Source organism: Anolis carolinensis, unplaced genomic scaffold, assembly GCF_035594765.1.
Source record: "Anolis carolinensis isolate JA03-04 unplaced genomic scaffold, rAnoCar3.1.pri scaffold_7, whole genome shotgun sequence".
NCBI lineage: Eukaryota > Metazoa > Chordata > Lepidosauria > Squamata > Dactyloidae > Anolis > Anolis carolinensis.
In genome coordinates this window covers 15942809-15960397 of record NW_026943818.1, presented here as the reverse complement: position 1 = coordinate 15960397, position 17589 = coordinate 15942809, and the positions used below count along the sequence as shown (strand labels likewise).

The following is a 17589-nucleotide window of genomic DNA, read 5'->3' as shown; positions in this document are numbered from 1 at the left end:
ACAACACAACTGTTCAATGCTAAGGCTTCCCCGTCTGCGCAGGGTTTCATACTTCGCCCTTTAACAACACAACCGTTCAATGCTAAGGCTTCCCCGTCTGCGCAGGGTTTCATACTTCGCCCTTTAACAACACAACCGTTCAATGCTAAGGCTTCCCCGTCTGCGCAGGGTTCCATACTTCGCCCTTTAACAACACAACCGTCCAATGCTAAGGCTTCCCCGTCTGCGCAGGGTTCCATACTTCGCCCTTTAACAACACAACCGTCCAATGCTAAGGCTTCCCCGTCTGCGCAGGGTTCCATACTTCGCCCTTTAACAACACAACCGTCCAATGCTAAGGCTTCCCCGTCTGCGCAGGGTCCCATACTTCGCCCTTTAACAACACAACCGTCCAATGCTAAGGCTTCCCCATCTGCACAGGGTTCCATACTTCAGCTACAAAAGCTTCTGCTACCAGCTTTGCTCTATCCCTTGGAGGTATCAGAACAAAGGCAATGGGGGAAAAACATGTCTTGGGGAGGCCTCTGGTTTCAACGCAAGGAGCGAATCTTTGCCCTCCGAGGCAAAAACTATCCTGCGTACATGCTGTGGGAACGGGGCGGGCGGCTCCCCTCCAGAAATCAAAACACACAGAGAAGCTTTGAACGCCCGCGCTGAGCTTAGCTTCGCTGCCGGCGAGATTTCCTCCAGGCTGGGATTTCTCTTTGTCGGCTGCCAGGTTAAGAGTTAAAATTCCAGAGATAATTATAATTATCCAAACCATCTGTTGCCTTCGGTGGTTAAGGAGGTGCCCACCAGCCGGTGCTGGTTAAATGATAACATTTCTCTCAACGGAGCCCCAGCCTATGAGCCAAAGGATCGGGACACTCGGTTGCGCTCCAGAGCGGATGGCAATAATGGTTGGGTTCTACGAGGATGCCGGCGGTTTGCCACGGAAAGGAAGACAGAGACGCCGGCCTCCTCAGCCGTGGCCGACATCACGTAACTTTGCATAGACTTAGCTACACAGAAGCCCAGTTAGCGGATTGGGAAGATTTATAATAACACAACAGCAAGAGCTCCACCAATATACTTCAGGCTCTACCAATGCGCATCTGCGCTTTCTGGTGCCGTGATGCGCATCCATTCAGACAAGCATCCCTGGATTGGTGAGATTCATAATAACACAACGGCAAGAGAGTCCCAGTGCACTTCAGGCTCCACCAATGCACATCAGCACGCTCTGGTGTCCTGATGCGCATCCATTCAGACAGGCATCCCTGGATCAGGGAGATTCATAATAACACAATGAAGTCTAATGCATTTCAGGTTCTATCTATGTGTATCAGCGCTTTCTAGTTCCCTGATGTACATCTATTCAGATGTGCATCTCTGGATTAGGAAGATTCATAATAACACAACAGCAAGAGCTCCACCAATACACTTCAGGCTCTACCAATCTGCATCAGCGCTTTCTGGTGCCCTGATGCGCATCCATTCAGACAGGCATCCCTGGATTGGTGAGATTTATAATAACACAACGGCAAGAGAGTCCCAGTGCACTTCAGGCTCCACCAATGCACATCAGCACTCTCTGCTGTCCTGATGCGCATCCGTTTAGACAGGCATCTCTGGATCAGGGAGATTCATAATAACACAATGAAAGTCCAATGCATTTCAGGTTCTATCTATGCGCATCAGCGCTTTCTAGTTCCCTGATGTACATCTATTCAGATGTGCATCTCTGGATTAGGAAGATTGATAATAACACAAAAGCAAGAGCCCCTCAATGCACTTCAGGCTCTACCAATGCGCATCAGTGCTCCCTGGTGCCCTGACACACATCCGTTCCGTCACATGTTGGTCTCAGTCATGCAATACCATCCCAATCTAATTCCTGCAGACTTGAATGTGATCCCAAGGTTGAAAAGTGTTCCCACGCCTCATTCATTTAAAGTTTTCAGAGTGACACGTAAAAAATCAATTTTTTAAGCAATTCAAAAGACATGTTACGGAATATTTCATGATTAAACATATTAAAAATATACAATTTGAATACATATGCACAAGCTTCTTTAGTACTCAAGAGCGGTCACGATATGCTACTCAGCTGACACAGTTGGTTAATAAGGTCCAGCAACAATTGAACACGCCAGTCTATGTCCATACACACTGAGCTACACACAACTCCCATCATCCCCAGCCCATGGACACAGAAGGGGAGCGCATTGTTATGTTGGGGAAACAGAGGCAGGCTCCCGGGAGACTTACCTTCCTCGCAGTTGCTTCCTGTGAAGCCAGGGCAGCATCGCCACTCGAGGGCCGTGGCCGTTCTGTACGAGATCTTGTACGTGGGCCTGATGAGAGTCCTGTAACTAACACAAGGAAGACGTCACGCTGACTGCCCGAGGGGAAAAACAACTATATAGTATATACTAGTGATGTGCATAGTATTCGTTTCATCTGTTTCGTAATATTATTAATATTAATAACAATAGTTACTCTGGGACCCTAAGCTGAGTCTGAGAGAGGGCTGCTTCCCCATGACAGCTGATGTGCACCAATGGGTGTTAATAATAAAATTAATATTAATAACAATCATTATTCTGGGACCCTAAGCTGAGTCTGAGAGAGGGCTGCTTCCCCATGACAGCTGATGTGTACTAATGGGTATTAATAATAATATTAATATTAATAACAATAGTCATTCTGGGACCCTAAGCTGAGTCTGAGAGAGGGCTGCTTCGCCGTGACATCTGATGTGTAACAATGGGTGTTAATAATAATATTAATAACGATAGTTACTCTGGGAAACATTTTTTTCCATGATGTGAATGTCAAAGGAGCTGTCCGGGGTGCTGAACCGGATTCCCAAACAGCTCCTTTGACCTCGAACCCAGAGAGCCACGTAGATATGGAAGCCGAGGCCGGTTTCGTGACGGAGCGGAAGGTGTCCGTTATTACCTGACCAAGTTGGCACAAGGTCCTGGCCAGCGGCAGCTCTGGTAGACCCTCTGGATGACCGTCTCGGAGCCGTTCTGGACCTGGCAGGACACCACCCGGGAGACCGTGTAGTGGCACCAGTGCCTGAAGGAAGACACAAAAGGTCGCACATTAATAGTCATACGGAATGACCCGCTCTGAATTACACTCTGTCACATAATTTTTGCTCCTGGGTTATAATCATCATTTATTAATTGGTTCTATCCTAAAAAAAACATGGGGAAAGTTCATTAAACTGGCCAAATGGGAGGGATACCCTCCAAGTACATTATATTATATTATTATATGTATTACATATGTATATATGTGTATATGTATAATATGCACATATAATATATGGATACCCTCCAATACATTATATTATTATATGTATTATATATGTATATATGTGTATATGTATAATATGCACATATAATATATGGATACCCTCCTGTACATTATATTATATTATTATATGTATTATATACGTATATATGTGTATATGTATAATATGCACATATAATATATGGATACCCTCCAGTACATTATATTATATTATTATATGTATTATATATGTATATATGTGTATATGTATGATATGCACAGATAATATATGGATACCCTCCAGTACATTATATTGTATTTTATTTATATATATATATATATATATATATATATATATATATATATATATATAAAAGAGTGATGGCATCACGGTGACCCACAAAACAACAAAACTACAGGCCCTCCAACCTCGAAATTTGACAACACAACCCATCATCCACGCCTCTAGGTTGATACAACAAAAAGAAAAGAAAAATAAAGTCCTAATTAGAGAGAGAGGAATAATTGCTTTTATCCAATTGCTGCCAGTTACAAGGCAACCCAATAAAAAATAATAAAAAACACTAAAAATTCATAGAATAAAATACTATAATAACAGAAAATAACTAAAAATAATACAAGAAAATAATAAAATATAATAAATAAAAGTATAACTTACAATAAAATTAATAAAAAATTGCAAATAACGTCAAATAAAAATTACACAACAATTACACAACCAATACCACCACCACTTTGCCACAGCAACGCGTGGCCGGGCACGGCTAGTATGTATTATATATGTATATATGTGTATATGTATAATATGCACATATAATATATGGATACCCTCCAGTACATTATATTATATTATTATATGTATTATATATGTATATACAGTAGAGTCTCACTTATCCAACACTCACTTATCCAACGTTCTGGATTATCCAACGCATTTTTGTAGTCAATGTTTTCAATGAATTGTGATATTTTGGTGCTAAATTCGTAAATACAATAATGACTACGCAGCATTACTGCATATCGAGCTACCTTTTCTGTCAAATTTGTGGTATAACAGGATGTTTTGGTACTTAATTTGTAAAATCATAACCTTTAATAGTCTTCTCCTTAATCTCTTCTTGTTATGCAATGTATTCGCCTATCCAACGTTCTGCTGGCCCGTTTATGTTGGATAAGTGAGCTTTGAGGATGCTTGCCATAGATGTGGGCGAAATGTCAGGAGAGAATGCTTCTGGAACATGGCTGGACAGCCTGGGAAATGCACAGCAACCCAAATGTTAGAAAACCAGGCATGAACCAGAGCAACGGGGTGTGCCTGTCTTCATCCACCTCCTTTGATGCCCTTTCTGTGCCTCCAAATTACGACTTTCGTGGTTTCAAAGGGAAGTCCCTCCCGAGAAGATTACAGGGCGCATCTGACCGGATGGGAAAGGCTTTCAATTAGGCCACATGGTTTTTATGGCGAAGAAACCCTCGATTTGGGTCGAGAGAATGACATCAAAAGGCTTGGCCTCCCCAACTTCAATCTCCGATCACAAGGGTCGTCTGGTCTTCCTTTCCCAAAATTTCCCAGGAAGTACAGGCTGTCTCCAAGCGATTAATGCAACTCATTCTGTAGGCTTGAAACAACACCTACCAACAAAGGATTCCCCCAGGCAGGGAGTAGAATCCTAGAATCATAGAATTGTAGAGTTGGAAGAGACCTCATGGGCCATCCAGTCCAACCCCATTCTGCCAACAAGCAGGAAATCACATTCAAAGCACCCCCGACAGATGGCCATCCAGCCTCTGTTTCAAAGCCCCCAAAGAAGGAGCCACTGCCACAGTCCGGGGCAGAGAGTTCCACTGCTGAACTTAGTCCACCAATCCAGATTCATCCATTGGCCCATGAAACTCATAGGTGACCATCATCATCATCACCATCATCATCATCATCATCATCTATTCTTTCTTTCTTTCTTTCTTTCTTTCTTTCTTTCTTTCTTTCTTTCTTTCTTTCTTTCCCTTTCCCTTCCTTTTCCCTTTCTTCCCTCCTTTCCTTTCCTTTCCTTTCCCTTCTAGTTTCCCTTTCATTCATTCTCTCTGTGTGTCTTCCTTCCTTTCCTTTCTTCTTTCTTTCTTCCCTACTTTCCCTTCTCCTTCCCCTTTCTCTCTCTGCCTTCCCTCCTTTCCTTTCCTTTCTTTCTTCCTTTCTTTTTTCTTTTCCTTCCCTTCCTCCCTTCCCTTTTCCTTATTTTCTTTTCTTCTTTTATTCTACTTCCTTCCTTTTTTCTTCTCCTTCCCCCCTCTCTCTCTTCCCTCCTTTCCTTTCCTCTTTCTTTCTTTCTTTCTTTCTTTCTTTCTTTCTTTCTTTCTTTCTTTCTTTCTTTTCCTTTCCCTTCCTTTCCCGTCTCTTCTAGTTTCCCATTCATTTATTCATTCATTCTTGCCTCCTTTCCCTTCTCCTTCCTCTTTCTCTCACACTCTCTTTCTTCCTCTCATTTGTTCTTTCCTTTTCCTTTCCTTTCCCTTCCTTTTTCCTTTCTTCCCTCCTTTCCTTAACCTTTCTCTTCTTTCTTTCCTTTCTTTTTCTTTCTTTTCCTTCCTTCTTTCCCTCCCTTTCCCCTTCCCTTTTCTTTCTCTCTCCCTCTCCCTCTGTCTTCCCTCCTTTCCTTTCTTTCTTTCATTCTTCCCTTTTTTTTCTTTTCCCTCCCTCCCTCCCTTTCCTTCATTCTCTTTCTTTTCCATTCTTTATCTCCTTCCTTCTTCCCTCCTTTCCTTCCCCTTCTCCTTTCTCTGTCTTCCTCCTTTCCTTTCTTTCTTTCCCTTCTTTTTTTTCTTTTCTCTTCCTTCCTTCCTTCCTTCCCTTCCTTCCTTCCCTTCCCCTTTCTTTCTTTCATTCACTCTTTCTTCACTCCTTTCCTTTTCTCTTTCTTTCTTTCTTTCTTTCTTTCTTTCTTTCTTTCTTTTCTTTTTCTTTCCTTTCCTTCCCTTCCCTTCCCTCCCATTCATTCCCTTCCTTTCTCCCCTCCTTCCTTCCCCCTTCTTCTTCTCTTCCTTCCCTCCTTTCCCTTCTCCTTACCCTTTCTCTCTCTCTTTTCTTTCTTTCTTTCTTTCTTTCTTTCTTTCTTTCTTTCTTTCTTTCTTTCCCTTCCTTCCTTCCTTCCTTCCTTCCTTCCTCCTCTTCCCCTTCCCTTCCCTCCCATTCATTCCCTTCCTTTCTCCCCTCCTTCTTCTCTTTCTTCCTTCCCTTCTTCCTTCCCCCTCTCTCTACTCACCGTCCTGGGCCGACGTGCCCCCCTGGGGAGGCTGCGGGTGGGGAGGGGGCTGCCTGCTCGCCATATCCGTGGGCCGGGAACTGGTAGAGGAACCCCGTCCCGGCAGAGCCCCCCAAGAGGCAGCACCCGCAGCAGCAGCAGAACAAGAGAGCCAAGGACATCATGGAAGGAAGGAAGGAAAGAAAGAGAAAAAGAAAGAAAGAAAGAAAGAAAGAAAGAGGGTGGGGGTCCCCGGGATGGAGAGATGGAGGGGCCTGCCCACTCTGCACAGCCTGGAAAGCAAAGCAAAGCAGAGGAAAAGAAGGAAGGAAGGAAGGGGCGGGGTGGGTGGGAGGGTGGGGGTCCCAGGGTTAACCCCTTCTGGGCCCAAAGACCACCGAAAGACCGCAGTCAAAGGCAGTCAAGACCCCCACCGCCCGGCCCAGGTGACAGGACAGAACAGCCTGGAAGCCCCAGCCACCACAAATAGTCTTCTCCTCCTGCACTTTTCTGCACAAGAACAAGTTGTGTGCAGAATTGCAAACCCTGCCTGCCACAAGGTGGAACGCAGCACTGCTCAAATCTGAAAAGTAATGCTTCCACCGTCGTTACTTGGGTTTGGAGGGGAATATTTTAATAAATAAGACTCAGAAATAATCCTTAGAACGTGCTCTTTAACGACCGCTATTCCCTTTTCCAAACAATCTTTGACTACCACTATTCCCTTTTCCACATCATCGCCAGACCATTGGATACATTTCTGCCAACAATGAACATGTTTTCGGAAGCTGTCGCAGAAGAAGTCGACACTCTGTTCCCGCAACCGGCGTCTCGCAGTTCTCTCAACGTCTTCATCAGAAGCCAGAGCCAGTCCAACAATGAGGTGAATTAAGCGGCCGCTTGGGGCGCAAAAAATACGGGGGCGCAGTCGAGACTGCTTTTTCTGTTGCTTTCTTGTAAAACATGATGTTTTGGTGCCAAAAGAGATCAGGCAATCCCCTACATTATCCAATTTCCGTAAGGAACTGAAGACCTGGTGGTGTCGGCAGGTTTTTGAGTAATTATATTGGACTACCGCCGATTTCTGAGCCTGAATACATTGCACAAGATTTCCCTATCCTAAAATGATACATTTTAATATATTGGGTTTATGGTTCCCGTCCCCTTGATCTGGTCATGTAAGTGTGATTTATCGTTATAATTGTACTATTTTACCTTGTTTAATAATGTGTTATGTCATTATGTAATGTTGTGTTGCTTTTATGACTGTAAACCGCCCTGAGTCCCATCCGGGAGATAGGGCGGTATATAAATAAAGTTTTATTTATTATTTATTATTTATTATTAATTTGTAAAATCTTAATGTAATTTGATGTTTAATAGGCTTTTCCTTAATCCCTCCTTATTATCCAACATTTTCGCTTTTTCAACGCTTTTATTTTTCAGTGATTGGTTTTGGGGGGGGGGGGGTGTGCCAAAATTCTGTTCGCCTACACTTGAAAAATACCTAGGGCTGGCTCTGCCAGAAGCATAATGATGTCCCCGCAGATCTTCTTTCATTATCGGGAACAGACGGAAGTAAGACGGTGCGAAATCTGGACTGTATGGAGGATGCCGTACAGTGGTGAGATCCAGTCTCTGACGCTTTCATTTCAGGCATCCGCATCCTGGGTCCCCATCGTGCACAGATCTTCTGATAGCCAAGCAAAGCAATAATGTGACCCACACGTTCTTGTGAAATGCTGACTATGCTTGAAATTTCTCTCGGAGTGATACGACAATCATCCTGAATCAATCTGTCCACCTTTTGCTTGTGAAATTCGATGGTTGCTGTCTCAAGACGTCCAACTCTTTGTTTGTCACGCAAGTCAGATGTTCCCACCTCAACATTTTTAAACTCACTCGCCCAACGACGCACAAAACTCATGTCAACACAATCGCCATAAGCAGTTTGCATTCTCTGATGAATCTCCTTTGGGGTGACACCTTCTGCAGTCAAGAATTCAATGACTGCACGTTGCTCGAGCCACATTGACTGACCGTCTGCGCAGGGTTCCATACTTCGCACTTCAACAACACAACCATTCAATGCTAAGGCTTCCCACCAAACGGAACTGTAGAGGAGAGTCTACTGAACAAGCCGGGACCTGCCACAGACCAGGACTGCCATTGGTTGAGGAGTTATGAAGGTGGAGGCATTACTTTTCATTCAACCCTTGAAGAATCCACTGTCTCAACTTTGTCTAAAAGCAAAGTGGGACACCTTAGTCTTGATAATATTACAGTAGAGTCTCACTTATCCAAGCTTCGCTCATCCAAGCCTCTGGATTATCCAAGCCATTTTTGTAGTCAATATTTTCAATATATCATGATATTTTGGTGCTAAATTCATAAATACAGTAATTACAGCATAACATTACTGCATATTGAACTACTTTTTCTCTCAAATTTATTATATAACATGATGTTTTGATGCTAAATTTGTAAAATCATAACCTAATTTGGTGTTTAATAGGCTTTTCCTTAATCCCTCCTTATTATCCAAGATATTCACTTATCCAAGCTTCTGCCGGCCCGTTTAGCTTGGATAAGTGAGACTGTATTATTGTAATACGATATACTACTAATTAATACAATATAATAATATTGATTCTATATTATACATTACACGTAATATGACTAATAATATTACAATATATCGATATAGTACAACGTAGTAATTTAATGCCAGTATTGTGCTATGCTAGTAATATAATATTGTATGTAAATTTAATTTGTAAGCCGCTCTGAGTCCCCTTCGGGGTGAGAAGGGCGGGATATCAATGTCGCAAATAAATAAATAAATAAATACTCTGAAAACAGAGGAGAGAATACGTCTAGAACATGGCCATACAGCCTGGAATACATACAACAACCCAGAGGAATTCCAGACAGGAAACAATCAGGGCCAGCTAACACCTCCCAAGAAAGGATTCCCCCAGGCAGGAATGAAGCTTGCAAGGTCATTCAATGCTAATCAAGGTGATTAATTACAACATCCACACTGGCCACGAACTGACAAAGAGTTTTCTCCCACCCTGGACATTATTCCACAGATATATAAACATCCCTTGCCTAGTTTCCAACAAAGTCTCACAACCTCTGAGGATGCCTGCCATGGAAGTGGGCGAAACGTCAGGAGAGAATGCTTCTGCAGGCATGTCCAGAAAACACCCAACAACCCTCTAACTGATATTGGAAAGTTGTTCTTTACAAATGTTGCTCTTAACGAGACTTAATATTGCAGAGACGCGTCATAATAAACATATACAAGTTTATAAACAAAAAGAGGATGCAGCGGCCCCGCCCCTTCCCCTCTGAACAGCACACTCCTAGCAAGTCCCCGCCCCTTAGCAACGGCGCTAGCAACAGGCCCCGCCCCTTAGCAACGGCCAAGCAGTCTCCTCCTCCCTTAGCAACCACTGAGGCCCGCCTCCTCACCGCTCAGCTCGGCTTGGCGAGCTACTCGAAGCCGAGGCTCTGCGGCCTAGCCACGGAAAGGAGGGATGCTGAGAGTGAAAATCCTTTTTGTGGGCCCCACCGAGGTAAGCGAGAGATACCACTACTTATTACGTTATTATTATATTATAATTGGCTTGTTGTGCGTTAATCTGGGCTGCCTGGCCATGTTCGAGAAGCATTCTCTCCTGACGTTTCGCCCACATCTATGGCAGGCACCCTCAGAGTTTCTGAGGCCATGTTCCAGAGGCATTCTCGCCTGAAGTTTCACCCACATCTGAGGATGCCTGCCATAAATGTGGGCAAAACGTCAGGACAGAATGCTTCGGGAACAAGGCTGTGGAAAACTCACAGCAACCCAAGTAAATGAGGTTTATATATCTGTGGAATAATGTCCAGGGTGGGAGAAAGGACTCTTCTCTGTTGGGAGGCCAGTGTGACTGTTGTAATTAATCACCTTGATTAGCATTGAATGGCCTTGCAAGCTTCATGTCCTGACTTCTTCCTGCCTGGGGGAATTTATTTATTTATTTATTTAATTTCCAGCATTTATATCCCGCCCTTCTCACCTGGCAGGACTCAGGGCGGCTTACACAATTGGCAACAATTCGATACCGACAACATAGTTAAAATCATAACAATATATAAAATCCATTAAGGACAATTAACTACAATATAAAATATAAGACATATGGTTAAATCCGTTCATCCAAGGTCCTCATGCTTTACCCATAAGTCACAGGCGTTAGCTGGCCCTGATCTGTTTTCAGATAGTTGTCCTTTATTTACTATTCTGATTTTAGAGCTTTTTTTAAAAAAAATGTTCATTTTCATGGTCTCCTACTTTCTGAGGATGCCTGCCACAGAGGTGGGCGAAACATCAGGAGACAATGCTTCTGGAACATGGCCATACAGCCCAGAAAACTCACAGCAATCCCTGTGATTCCGGCCATGAAAGCCTTCGATAATATATCATAACTGTGCTATGTTAATAATATAATACATTGTAATACAATATAATACTAATAATACAATATAATAATATTAATTATATATTACATGTAATATTACTAATAATATTACAATATATTGATATAGTACAATATAGTAATTTGTATTGAGCTATGCTAATAATATAATATTGTATGCAAATTTAATTTGTAAGCCGCTCTGAGTCCCCTTCGGGGTGAGAAGGGCGGGATATAAATGTAATAAATAAATAACTATAATAAAATATGTACATACAACTTGTAAGCTGCCCTAAGTCCCCTTCGGGGTGAGAAGGGCGGGATATAAAGGTCGCTAATAAATAAATAAATAAATAAAATGCCATGATATCTGCTTGTCTCAATTTGTATTAAAACGTGCTTCTGTTGTTGTCATTTATGTCAGGCTGGGAAATCTGTCTTGGCAAACTTCCTGTCCGAAAGCACGGAGGGAATCGGCAGTTACATCCCGACACAAGGAGTGAGGTGAGTCTTGGTGGGGTCACTTGTGGAATGTTATTTTCGCTTTTGCCAAAAGCCCGAGATTCCAGAATTGCAAAAGAACCTGACCTTCTAGGATTTAAGAACATTGGTCCCAGTGAATAGGTGTACACTTTATTTGTGCTATTGAGTTTTACACGGGGCTTTTGTGTCTCAACAATTTTAGGATCCTTGAATACGAGAAGCCACATCTCAATGGGAACAGCAAAGGAGCAGGATGTCGGTTTGAGCTGTGGGACTGTAGTGGTGATCAAAAGTAAGTACCTACTTGCTAATTAATAATAATAATAATATAATAACTTTATTTTTGTATCCCACCCCATCTCCCCGAAGGGACTTGGGGCGGCTCACATGGGGACCAAGCCCAATACAACATAAAATACGATATCAAATGCATTTAGCACTTTATTTGTTATCTTGAGTTTACAATTTTTATAATGTGCACTTCATTTAGTATATTATCATAACCTCACTGTTTTTAATTCCATGTTTTATTAAGTGTGTTTTTATTTCTAGAGGTTAATGTTTACATTTTATAATTTGCGTATGTTCTTGCTCATTTATGTATTATATATTGTTATTGTTTTTATCTGGTATTATCTGTGAGCTGCCCCGAGTCCCCTTCGGGGGAGATGGAAGCGGGGTATAAATAAACCTATTACTATTATTATTATTATTATTTAAAACATTTAAACATATAAAAACAAGCATATAAAAACAGTAACAATAATTCTGTCAACAGTATTTCAGATCCAACACTAGAGCAAACAATGGTTAAAGAATTTAGGCTTGGCATAGAGTCATAGAATCATACTTGGAATTGATCATATGGGCCATCTAGTCCAACTGCCTGCCATGCAGGAAAAGAACAATCAAAGTATCCTCAGCAGATGGCCATCCAGTCTTTGTTTAAACGTTTCCAGGAAAGAGCTTCCACTACATTCTGAGGCAGAGAGTTCCGCTGTTGAACAGCTCGTAGGAAGTCAGGAAGTTCTTCCTAATGCTATCTGAATTGAAAAAATCATGGTTTGCAATTGGCTGTCAAGCCTAGAATCAGAAGCTATGCCTCGAAGACGGAATTAGGTTATAAACCTTTGTCAAAACTAGGGCTGTGCAAAATTTCAACTCTCCATCCATCGTTGCGCTTCCAGGTTCGAGACTTGCTGGCCGGCTCTGACAAAGGATGCCCACGGGGCCGTCATCGTCTTTAACCCGGATCTGCCCAGCCACGTGAAGGAGATCGAGATGTGGCACTCCTGCTTTGTGCAGCAGCAGCAGCTGCTCGACAGCCAGTGCCTCCTCATTGCCCATCACAAGCCTGGCTCCTCGGGAGACATCGAGGACCTCCGCTTGCGTAAGGCGCCTGGATTCGCTGCCCAGCTCAGCGTGTTCCCTGTTTTACTTTAATTTTCACTTTATATGTTATGGTACTCTTTTTTTCTCTAAAAGTCTATTATTATTTTTAGTACAATTCTGCAAATAACAATGGATATATTATATATATTATATTATTAGCATAGCACAATATTAGCATTATATATTACTATATTGAACTATACCACTATACCAGTGATTCCCAAAGTGCAGCAATCCAGGGGAGCGGTGATGGCCACAGGTACATATATATTTCTGTTTAATTGCTATTAAATTTAAAAAAAAATAATTTCCAGCGTGCTGAGTAATATTTTTTCTGGAAAGGGGTAGGCCAAATAAGTTTGGGAACCACTGCACTATACTGTGATATTATTAGTAATATTACATGTAATATATAAATTATATATTATAAATAATATATACAGTAGAGTCTCACTTATCCAACATAAACGGGCCGGCATAACGTTGGATAAGCGAATATGTTGGATAATAAGGTGAGATTAAGGAGAAGCCTATTAAACATCAAATTAGGTTATGATTTTACAAATTAAGCACCAAAACATCATGTTGTACAACAAATTTGACAGAAAAAGTAGTTCAATACTTAGTAATGTTATGTTGTAATTACTGTATTTATGAATTTAGCACCAAAATATCACGATATATTGAAAACATTGACTACAAAAATGCGTTGGATAATCCAGAACGTTGGATAAGCGAATGTTGGATAAGTGAGACTCTACTGTAATTATTAATTATAAATAATATATACAATAATGTTATTATATTGTTTCATTACTAGTATTATACTGCACTACATTATAATATTATTATCAATATTATATGATATACAATATATATATATAGTACCGATTGTAATGGTTTTCTTCTTCCATTTCAAAGCTCCTCCACTGAACCGGCTGCAGCTGATCCATTCCTCCCTCGAAGAAGACCCCGAGGATGTCCGGATGGAGTTCATCAAGTATCTCAAGAGCATCACCAACTTGGTGAATGAGAATCGAGACAGAGAGGAGATGTCCATCATCGCTTAAAAGCAGGAGAACTATCGTGGTAGAGGGAAAAAGGATACTTCTTTTGTTTCCAAATTTCCTGTTTTTTGGTGACTTTTCTTTTTGACGGACACTCCAGGTGCTCTTCTGTCCAATAAAACTGAAACTCCGTGTGCTTTATTTACATGAAGATGTCCTTTTTGTTTGTTTTTCGGCAAATTAGGATCGTCTTTCAGTTTGGCACATTAAATTTCCATGTGTAGAGAAGGTCAGGGAAACAGATCTACCATTGGCTAGAGTCTTTCTCCAAGTAGCCGTGCTGGACACCAAGTCGCCTTGTCATGCATTCATGTGCAACATACACTGCCCGTACTGAAAGTGATGGGGAGCATTGTTAGCAGTATTATCTACTTCTAGGAGTTGCACATTTGCACATTTTATACTATTTTTGTGTTTTGGGATGCAATTTCAGTCTTCTCAGAAACTCTGTTCTACTCAACAGCAATGTTTGAATCTGTTGTCTAAGGCTTTCATGGCCGGAATCACTGGTTTTCTGTGGGGTTTTCCGGGTTGTATGGCTATGTTCCAGCAACATTCTCTCCTGACGTTTCGCCCACATCCTCAGAGGTTGTGAGGTCTATTGGAAACCAGGCAAGTGGGGTGTATATATACGTGGAATGATGTCCAGGTGGAAGAAAGAACTCTTGTCTGTTTAAGGCAAGTGGGAATGTTGCAATTGGCCAGCTTGGTTAATAATAATAATAATAATAATAATAATAATAATAATTGGGAAGTGTTCAACTTGTGATTTTGTAATACGAAATCCAGCATACTTATCTTGTTTGCTGTGTCATAATAAAATAATAATAATAATTTATTTTTTGTATTCCGCCACCATCTCCCCAAAGGGACTCCGGGCGGCTCAGATGGGGACTAGCCCAGACAACAACAGATTAAAATACAACCAGTAAAATTAAGCATAATAAATACATAAAAACATAAACAACAACAACAATAAGTTAAAAGAAGGCAATAATAATAATAATAATAACTGGACATGCAGGGGATAAAAGTATAAACTCTAGAAGGGGGTTAGCATTGAATGGCCTTGCAGCTTCAAAGCCTGGGGAAATCCTTTGTTGGGAGATGTCAGCTGGCCCTGATTGTGTCCTGCCTTGAGTTCCCCTGTTTTCTGAGTTCTGTTCTTTATTTACTGTCCAGATTTTTTTAGTTTTTTTAAATCCTGGTAGCCAGATTGTGTTCATTTTGCACGGTTTCCTCCTTTGTTGACATTGCCCACCTGCCTCTTGTGGATTTCCGTGGCTTCTCTGTGTCGTCTGACGTGGTGGTTGTGAACGTGGTCCAGCATTTCTGTGCTCTCAAATTATATGCAGTGTCCAGCAACAAGCTGCTTGAGACGGGCTGAGGCGGTCAGGAATTGTGGGAGTTGAAGTCCAAAACACCTGAAGAGAGGGCCCAAGTTGGCCCAGGCCTGCCATGAGCAGTAAACAACAATTAACAATTATAACTTGGTACAATTAGTACATGTTTATGTACCAAATATGATGCTATCCGGGTGAAATACACGGACTCCATGTTTTCCAGGCAAAGAAAAATGGCGCCCGTTCTTTCCCTCACGCGGCTCCAATCGCCGCCACTGCGGGTGGCGCATGCGCACAGCCGTTCCCTCCCATCTCGGGCTGTTCTGTCAGAACTCGCCGCGCATGCGCACAGTTCCCTCCTCTATCCCGTCCCTTGGCTCTGTTACTGTCAGAATTCGCCTCTCTTTGGGGGATCGGGTGGCGCATGCGCAAGAGCCTCTTCCGTTTTTCCCCCGGAGCCAATCGCGCGCCAGGCTGTCAGAACGCGGCCCCGCCCTTTCGTCCAGCGCATGCGCAGGGCTCCCTTCCAAGTCCCATCTCTTGGTAGTTCTATTGTGAGGATTCGGTAGCGCATGCGCAGAGCTCCCTTCCAAGTCCCATCTCTTGGTAGTTCTAGTGTGAGGACTCGGTGGCGCATGCGCAGAGCTCCCTTCCAAGTCCCATCTCTTGGCAGCTCTATTGTGAGAACTCGTCTCTTGAGGACTCGGTGGCGCATGCGCACAGCTCCCTTCCAAGTCCCATCCCTTGGCCGTGTTCTACTGACAGAACTCGCCTCGGGTAGCGCATGCGCAGAAGCCCGCTCCGGTTTTTTTCCTCCTTGGCCCCGCCCCACCGGGCCATCGAGGCCAATCGCGCGCCAGCCTTTCAGGGCTTGGCCCCGCCCTTTCTCCCGGCGCATGCGCGATGCCCTCAGTTTCGCCTCATTCCTTTGACGTCGCGGCGAAGCCGGCCTCGGCGTGACGGATTGGGACGGAGGAGGCGGAGGCGAAGCCGAAGCCGAAGCCATGGCCCAGGCCGGGCCCGCCTCGGAGCCGACGGCGGATGGTGAGAGACGGAGAAAAGGGTGACGGGAGGCCGGGAGGGAGAGAAGTAGGCCTCAAGGCCTTCCTGCCCCCGTCAGGACTAGGCCGAACCCTTCGCTATACTTATTATCCCCGCATTAGAGATGTGTTAGGCCTTCGTGCCTCCAATGAAGGATTAATAATAATAATAATAAAATGTCTTCCGCATTTCTGCGCCCCTGAGAGCCGTCATAAGGCTTGCAAGAAAACCTTAATAAATAATAATAATTATAAATAAGCATATATAAAACCCTTAATCATAAACAATAATAAGCATTACAAAACTGTAATAATAATTAATAAATAAGCATAATAAGACCTTCGTAAAGAATAATAAGTAATAAGCATAATAAGACCTTAGTAAAGAATAATAAGTAATAAGCTTAACAAAAAACCTTAATAATAATAATAAATTAATAAGCATAATAAGACCTTAATAAAAAATAAGCATATTTTATTTATTTACTACATTTATATCCCGCCCTTCTCATCCCGAACGGGACTCACTTAATCATAAACAATAATAAGCATTACAAAACTGTAATAATAATAAATAAATAAGCATAATAAGACCTTCGTAAAGAATAATAAGTAATAAGCATAACAAAACCTTATTAATAATAATTAATTAATAAGCATAATAAGACCTTAATAAAAAATAAGCATATTTTATTTACTACATTTATATCCCGCCCTTCTCATCCCGAACGGGACTCAAGAGTGGCTTACAAATTAAATTTACTTACTATATTATATTTTTAGCATAGCACAATACTGGCATTAAATTACTATATTGTACTATAGAAATATACTGTAATATTATTAGTAATATTATATGTAATATATAATTAATATTATATTATATTAATTAGTATTACAGTAGAGTCTCACTTATCCAAGATAAATGGGCCGGCAGAACCTTGGATAAGTGAAAATCTTGGATAATAAGGAGGGATTGAGAAAAAAGCCTATTAAACATAAAATTACATTATGATTTTACAAGTTAAGCACCAAAACATCATGTTTTATAAGAAATTGACAATAAAAGCAATTCAATACACAATAGTAATTACTGTATTTATGAATTTAGCACCAAAACATGGCAACATTTACTACAAAAACAATGAGTATTAAAAGGCAGACTGCCTTGGATAATACAGAACCTTGGATAAGTGAAGCTTGGATAAATGAGACTCTACTGTATATCATATTGCAATATATTATCATCAATATTA

The 17589-nt window shown here is 41.8% G+C and overlaps 3 protein-coding genes across 8 annotated transcripts in view; 2 read left to right on the top strand and 1 right to left on the bottom strand.

Annotated features, from left to right (window-relative positions):
• col26a1 (collagen type XXVI alpha 1 chain) overlaps positions 1–13893 on the bottom strand; it is a 42646-nt gene extending 28753 nt beyond the window's left edge. Inside the window, exons 1-3 of one of the 6 annotated variants that reach the window (XM_062959737.1) lie at positions 13772–13893; positions 2944–3066; positions 2251–2354 (exon numbers count right to left, since the gene is read on the bottom strand). In XM_062959737.1, the coding sequence (XP_062815807.1) occupies positions 2251–2354; positions 2944–3066; positions 13772–13836 (292 nt within the window). In that variant the 5' untranslated portion in view covers positions 13837–13893. Of the gene's footprint in view, positions 1–2250; positions 2355–2943; positions 3067–6563; positions 6876–13771 lie in introns of those variants that run through there. The other 5 variants (XM_062959738.1, XM_062959736.1, XM_062959733.1 and 2 more) reach the window with 5 other exon arrangements.
• ift22 (intraflagellar transport 22) lies at positions 9970–14095 on the top strand. Its single transcript, XM_062959742.1, has 5 exons — positions 9970–10126; positions 11433–11512; positions 11694–11783; positions 12679–12881; positions 13805–14095. Exons 1-5 carry the CDS (start codon positions 10088–10090, stop codon positions 13951–13953), a joined length of 561 nt encoding a protein of 186 aa, XP_062815812.1. The 5' UTR covers positions 9970–10087; the 3' UTR covers positions 13954–14095.
• A 2078-nt stretch (positions 14096–16173) lies between these two features.
• Positions 16174–17589, top strand: part of rabep1 (rabaptin, RAB GTPase binding effector protein 1) — a 34122-nt gene continuing 32706 nt past the window's right edge. Inside the window, exon 1 of the mRNA XM_003228271.4 lies at positions 16174–16337. Within this exon, the coding sequence (XP_003228319.2) occupies positions 16298–16337 (40 nt within the window). The 5' untranslated portion in view covers positions 16174–16297. The remainder of the gene's footprint in view (positions 16338–17589) is intronic.

Coding starts and splice junctions, on each gene's coding strand:
- ift22 (XM_062959742.1), top strand. CDS start 10,088: ATGCTGAGAGTGAAAATCCTTTTTGTGGGCCCCACCGAG. Junction 10,127..11,432: donor TTTTTGTGGGCCCCACCGAG/GTAAGCGAGAGA, acceptor CATTTATGTCAG/GCTGGGAAATCTGTCTTGGC. Junction 12,882..13,804: donor CATCGAGGACCTCCGCTTGC/GTAAGGCGCCTG, acceptor TCCATTTCAAAG/CTCCTCCACTGAACCGGCTG.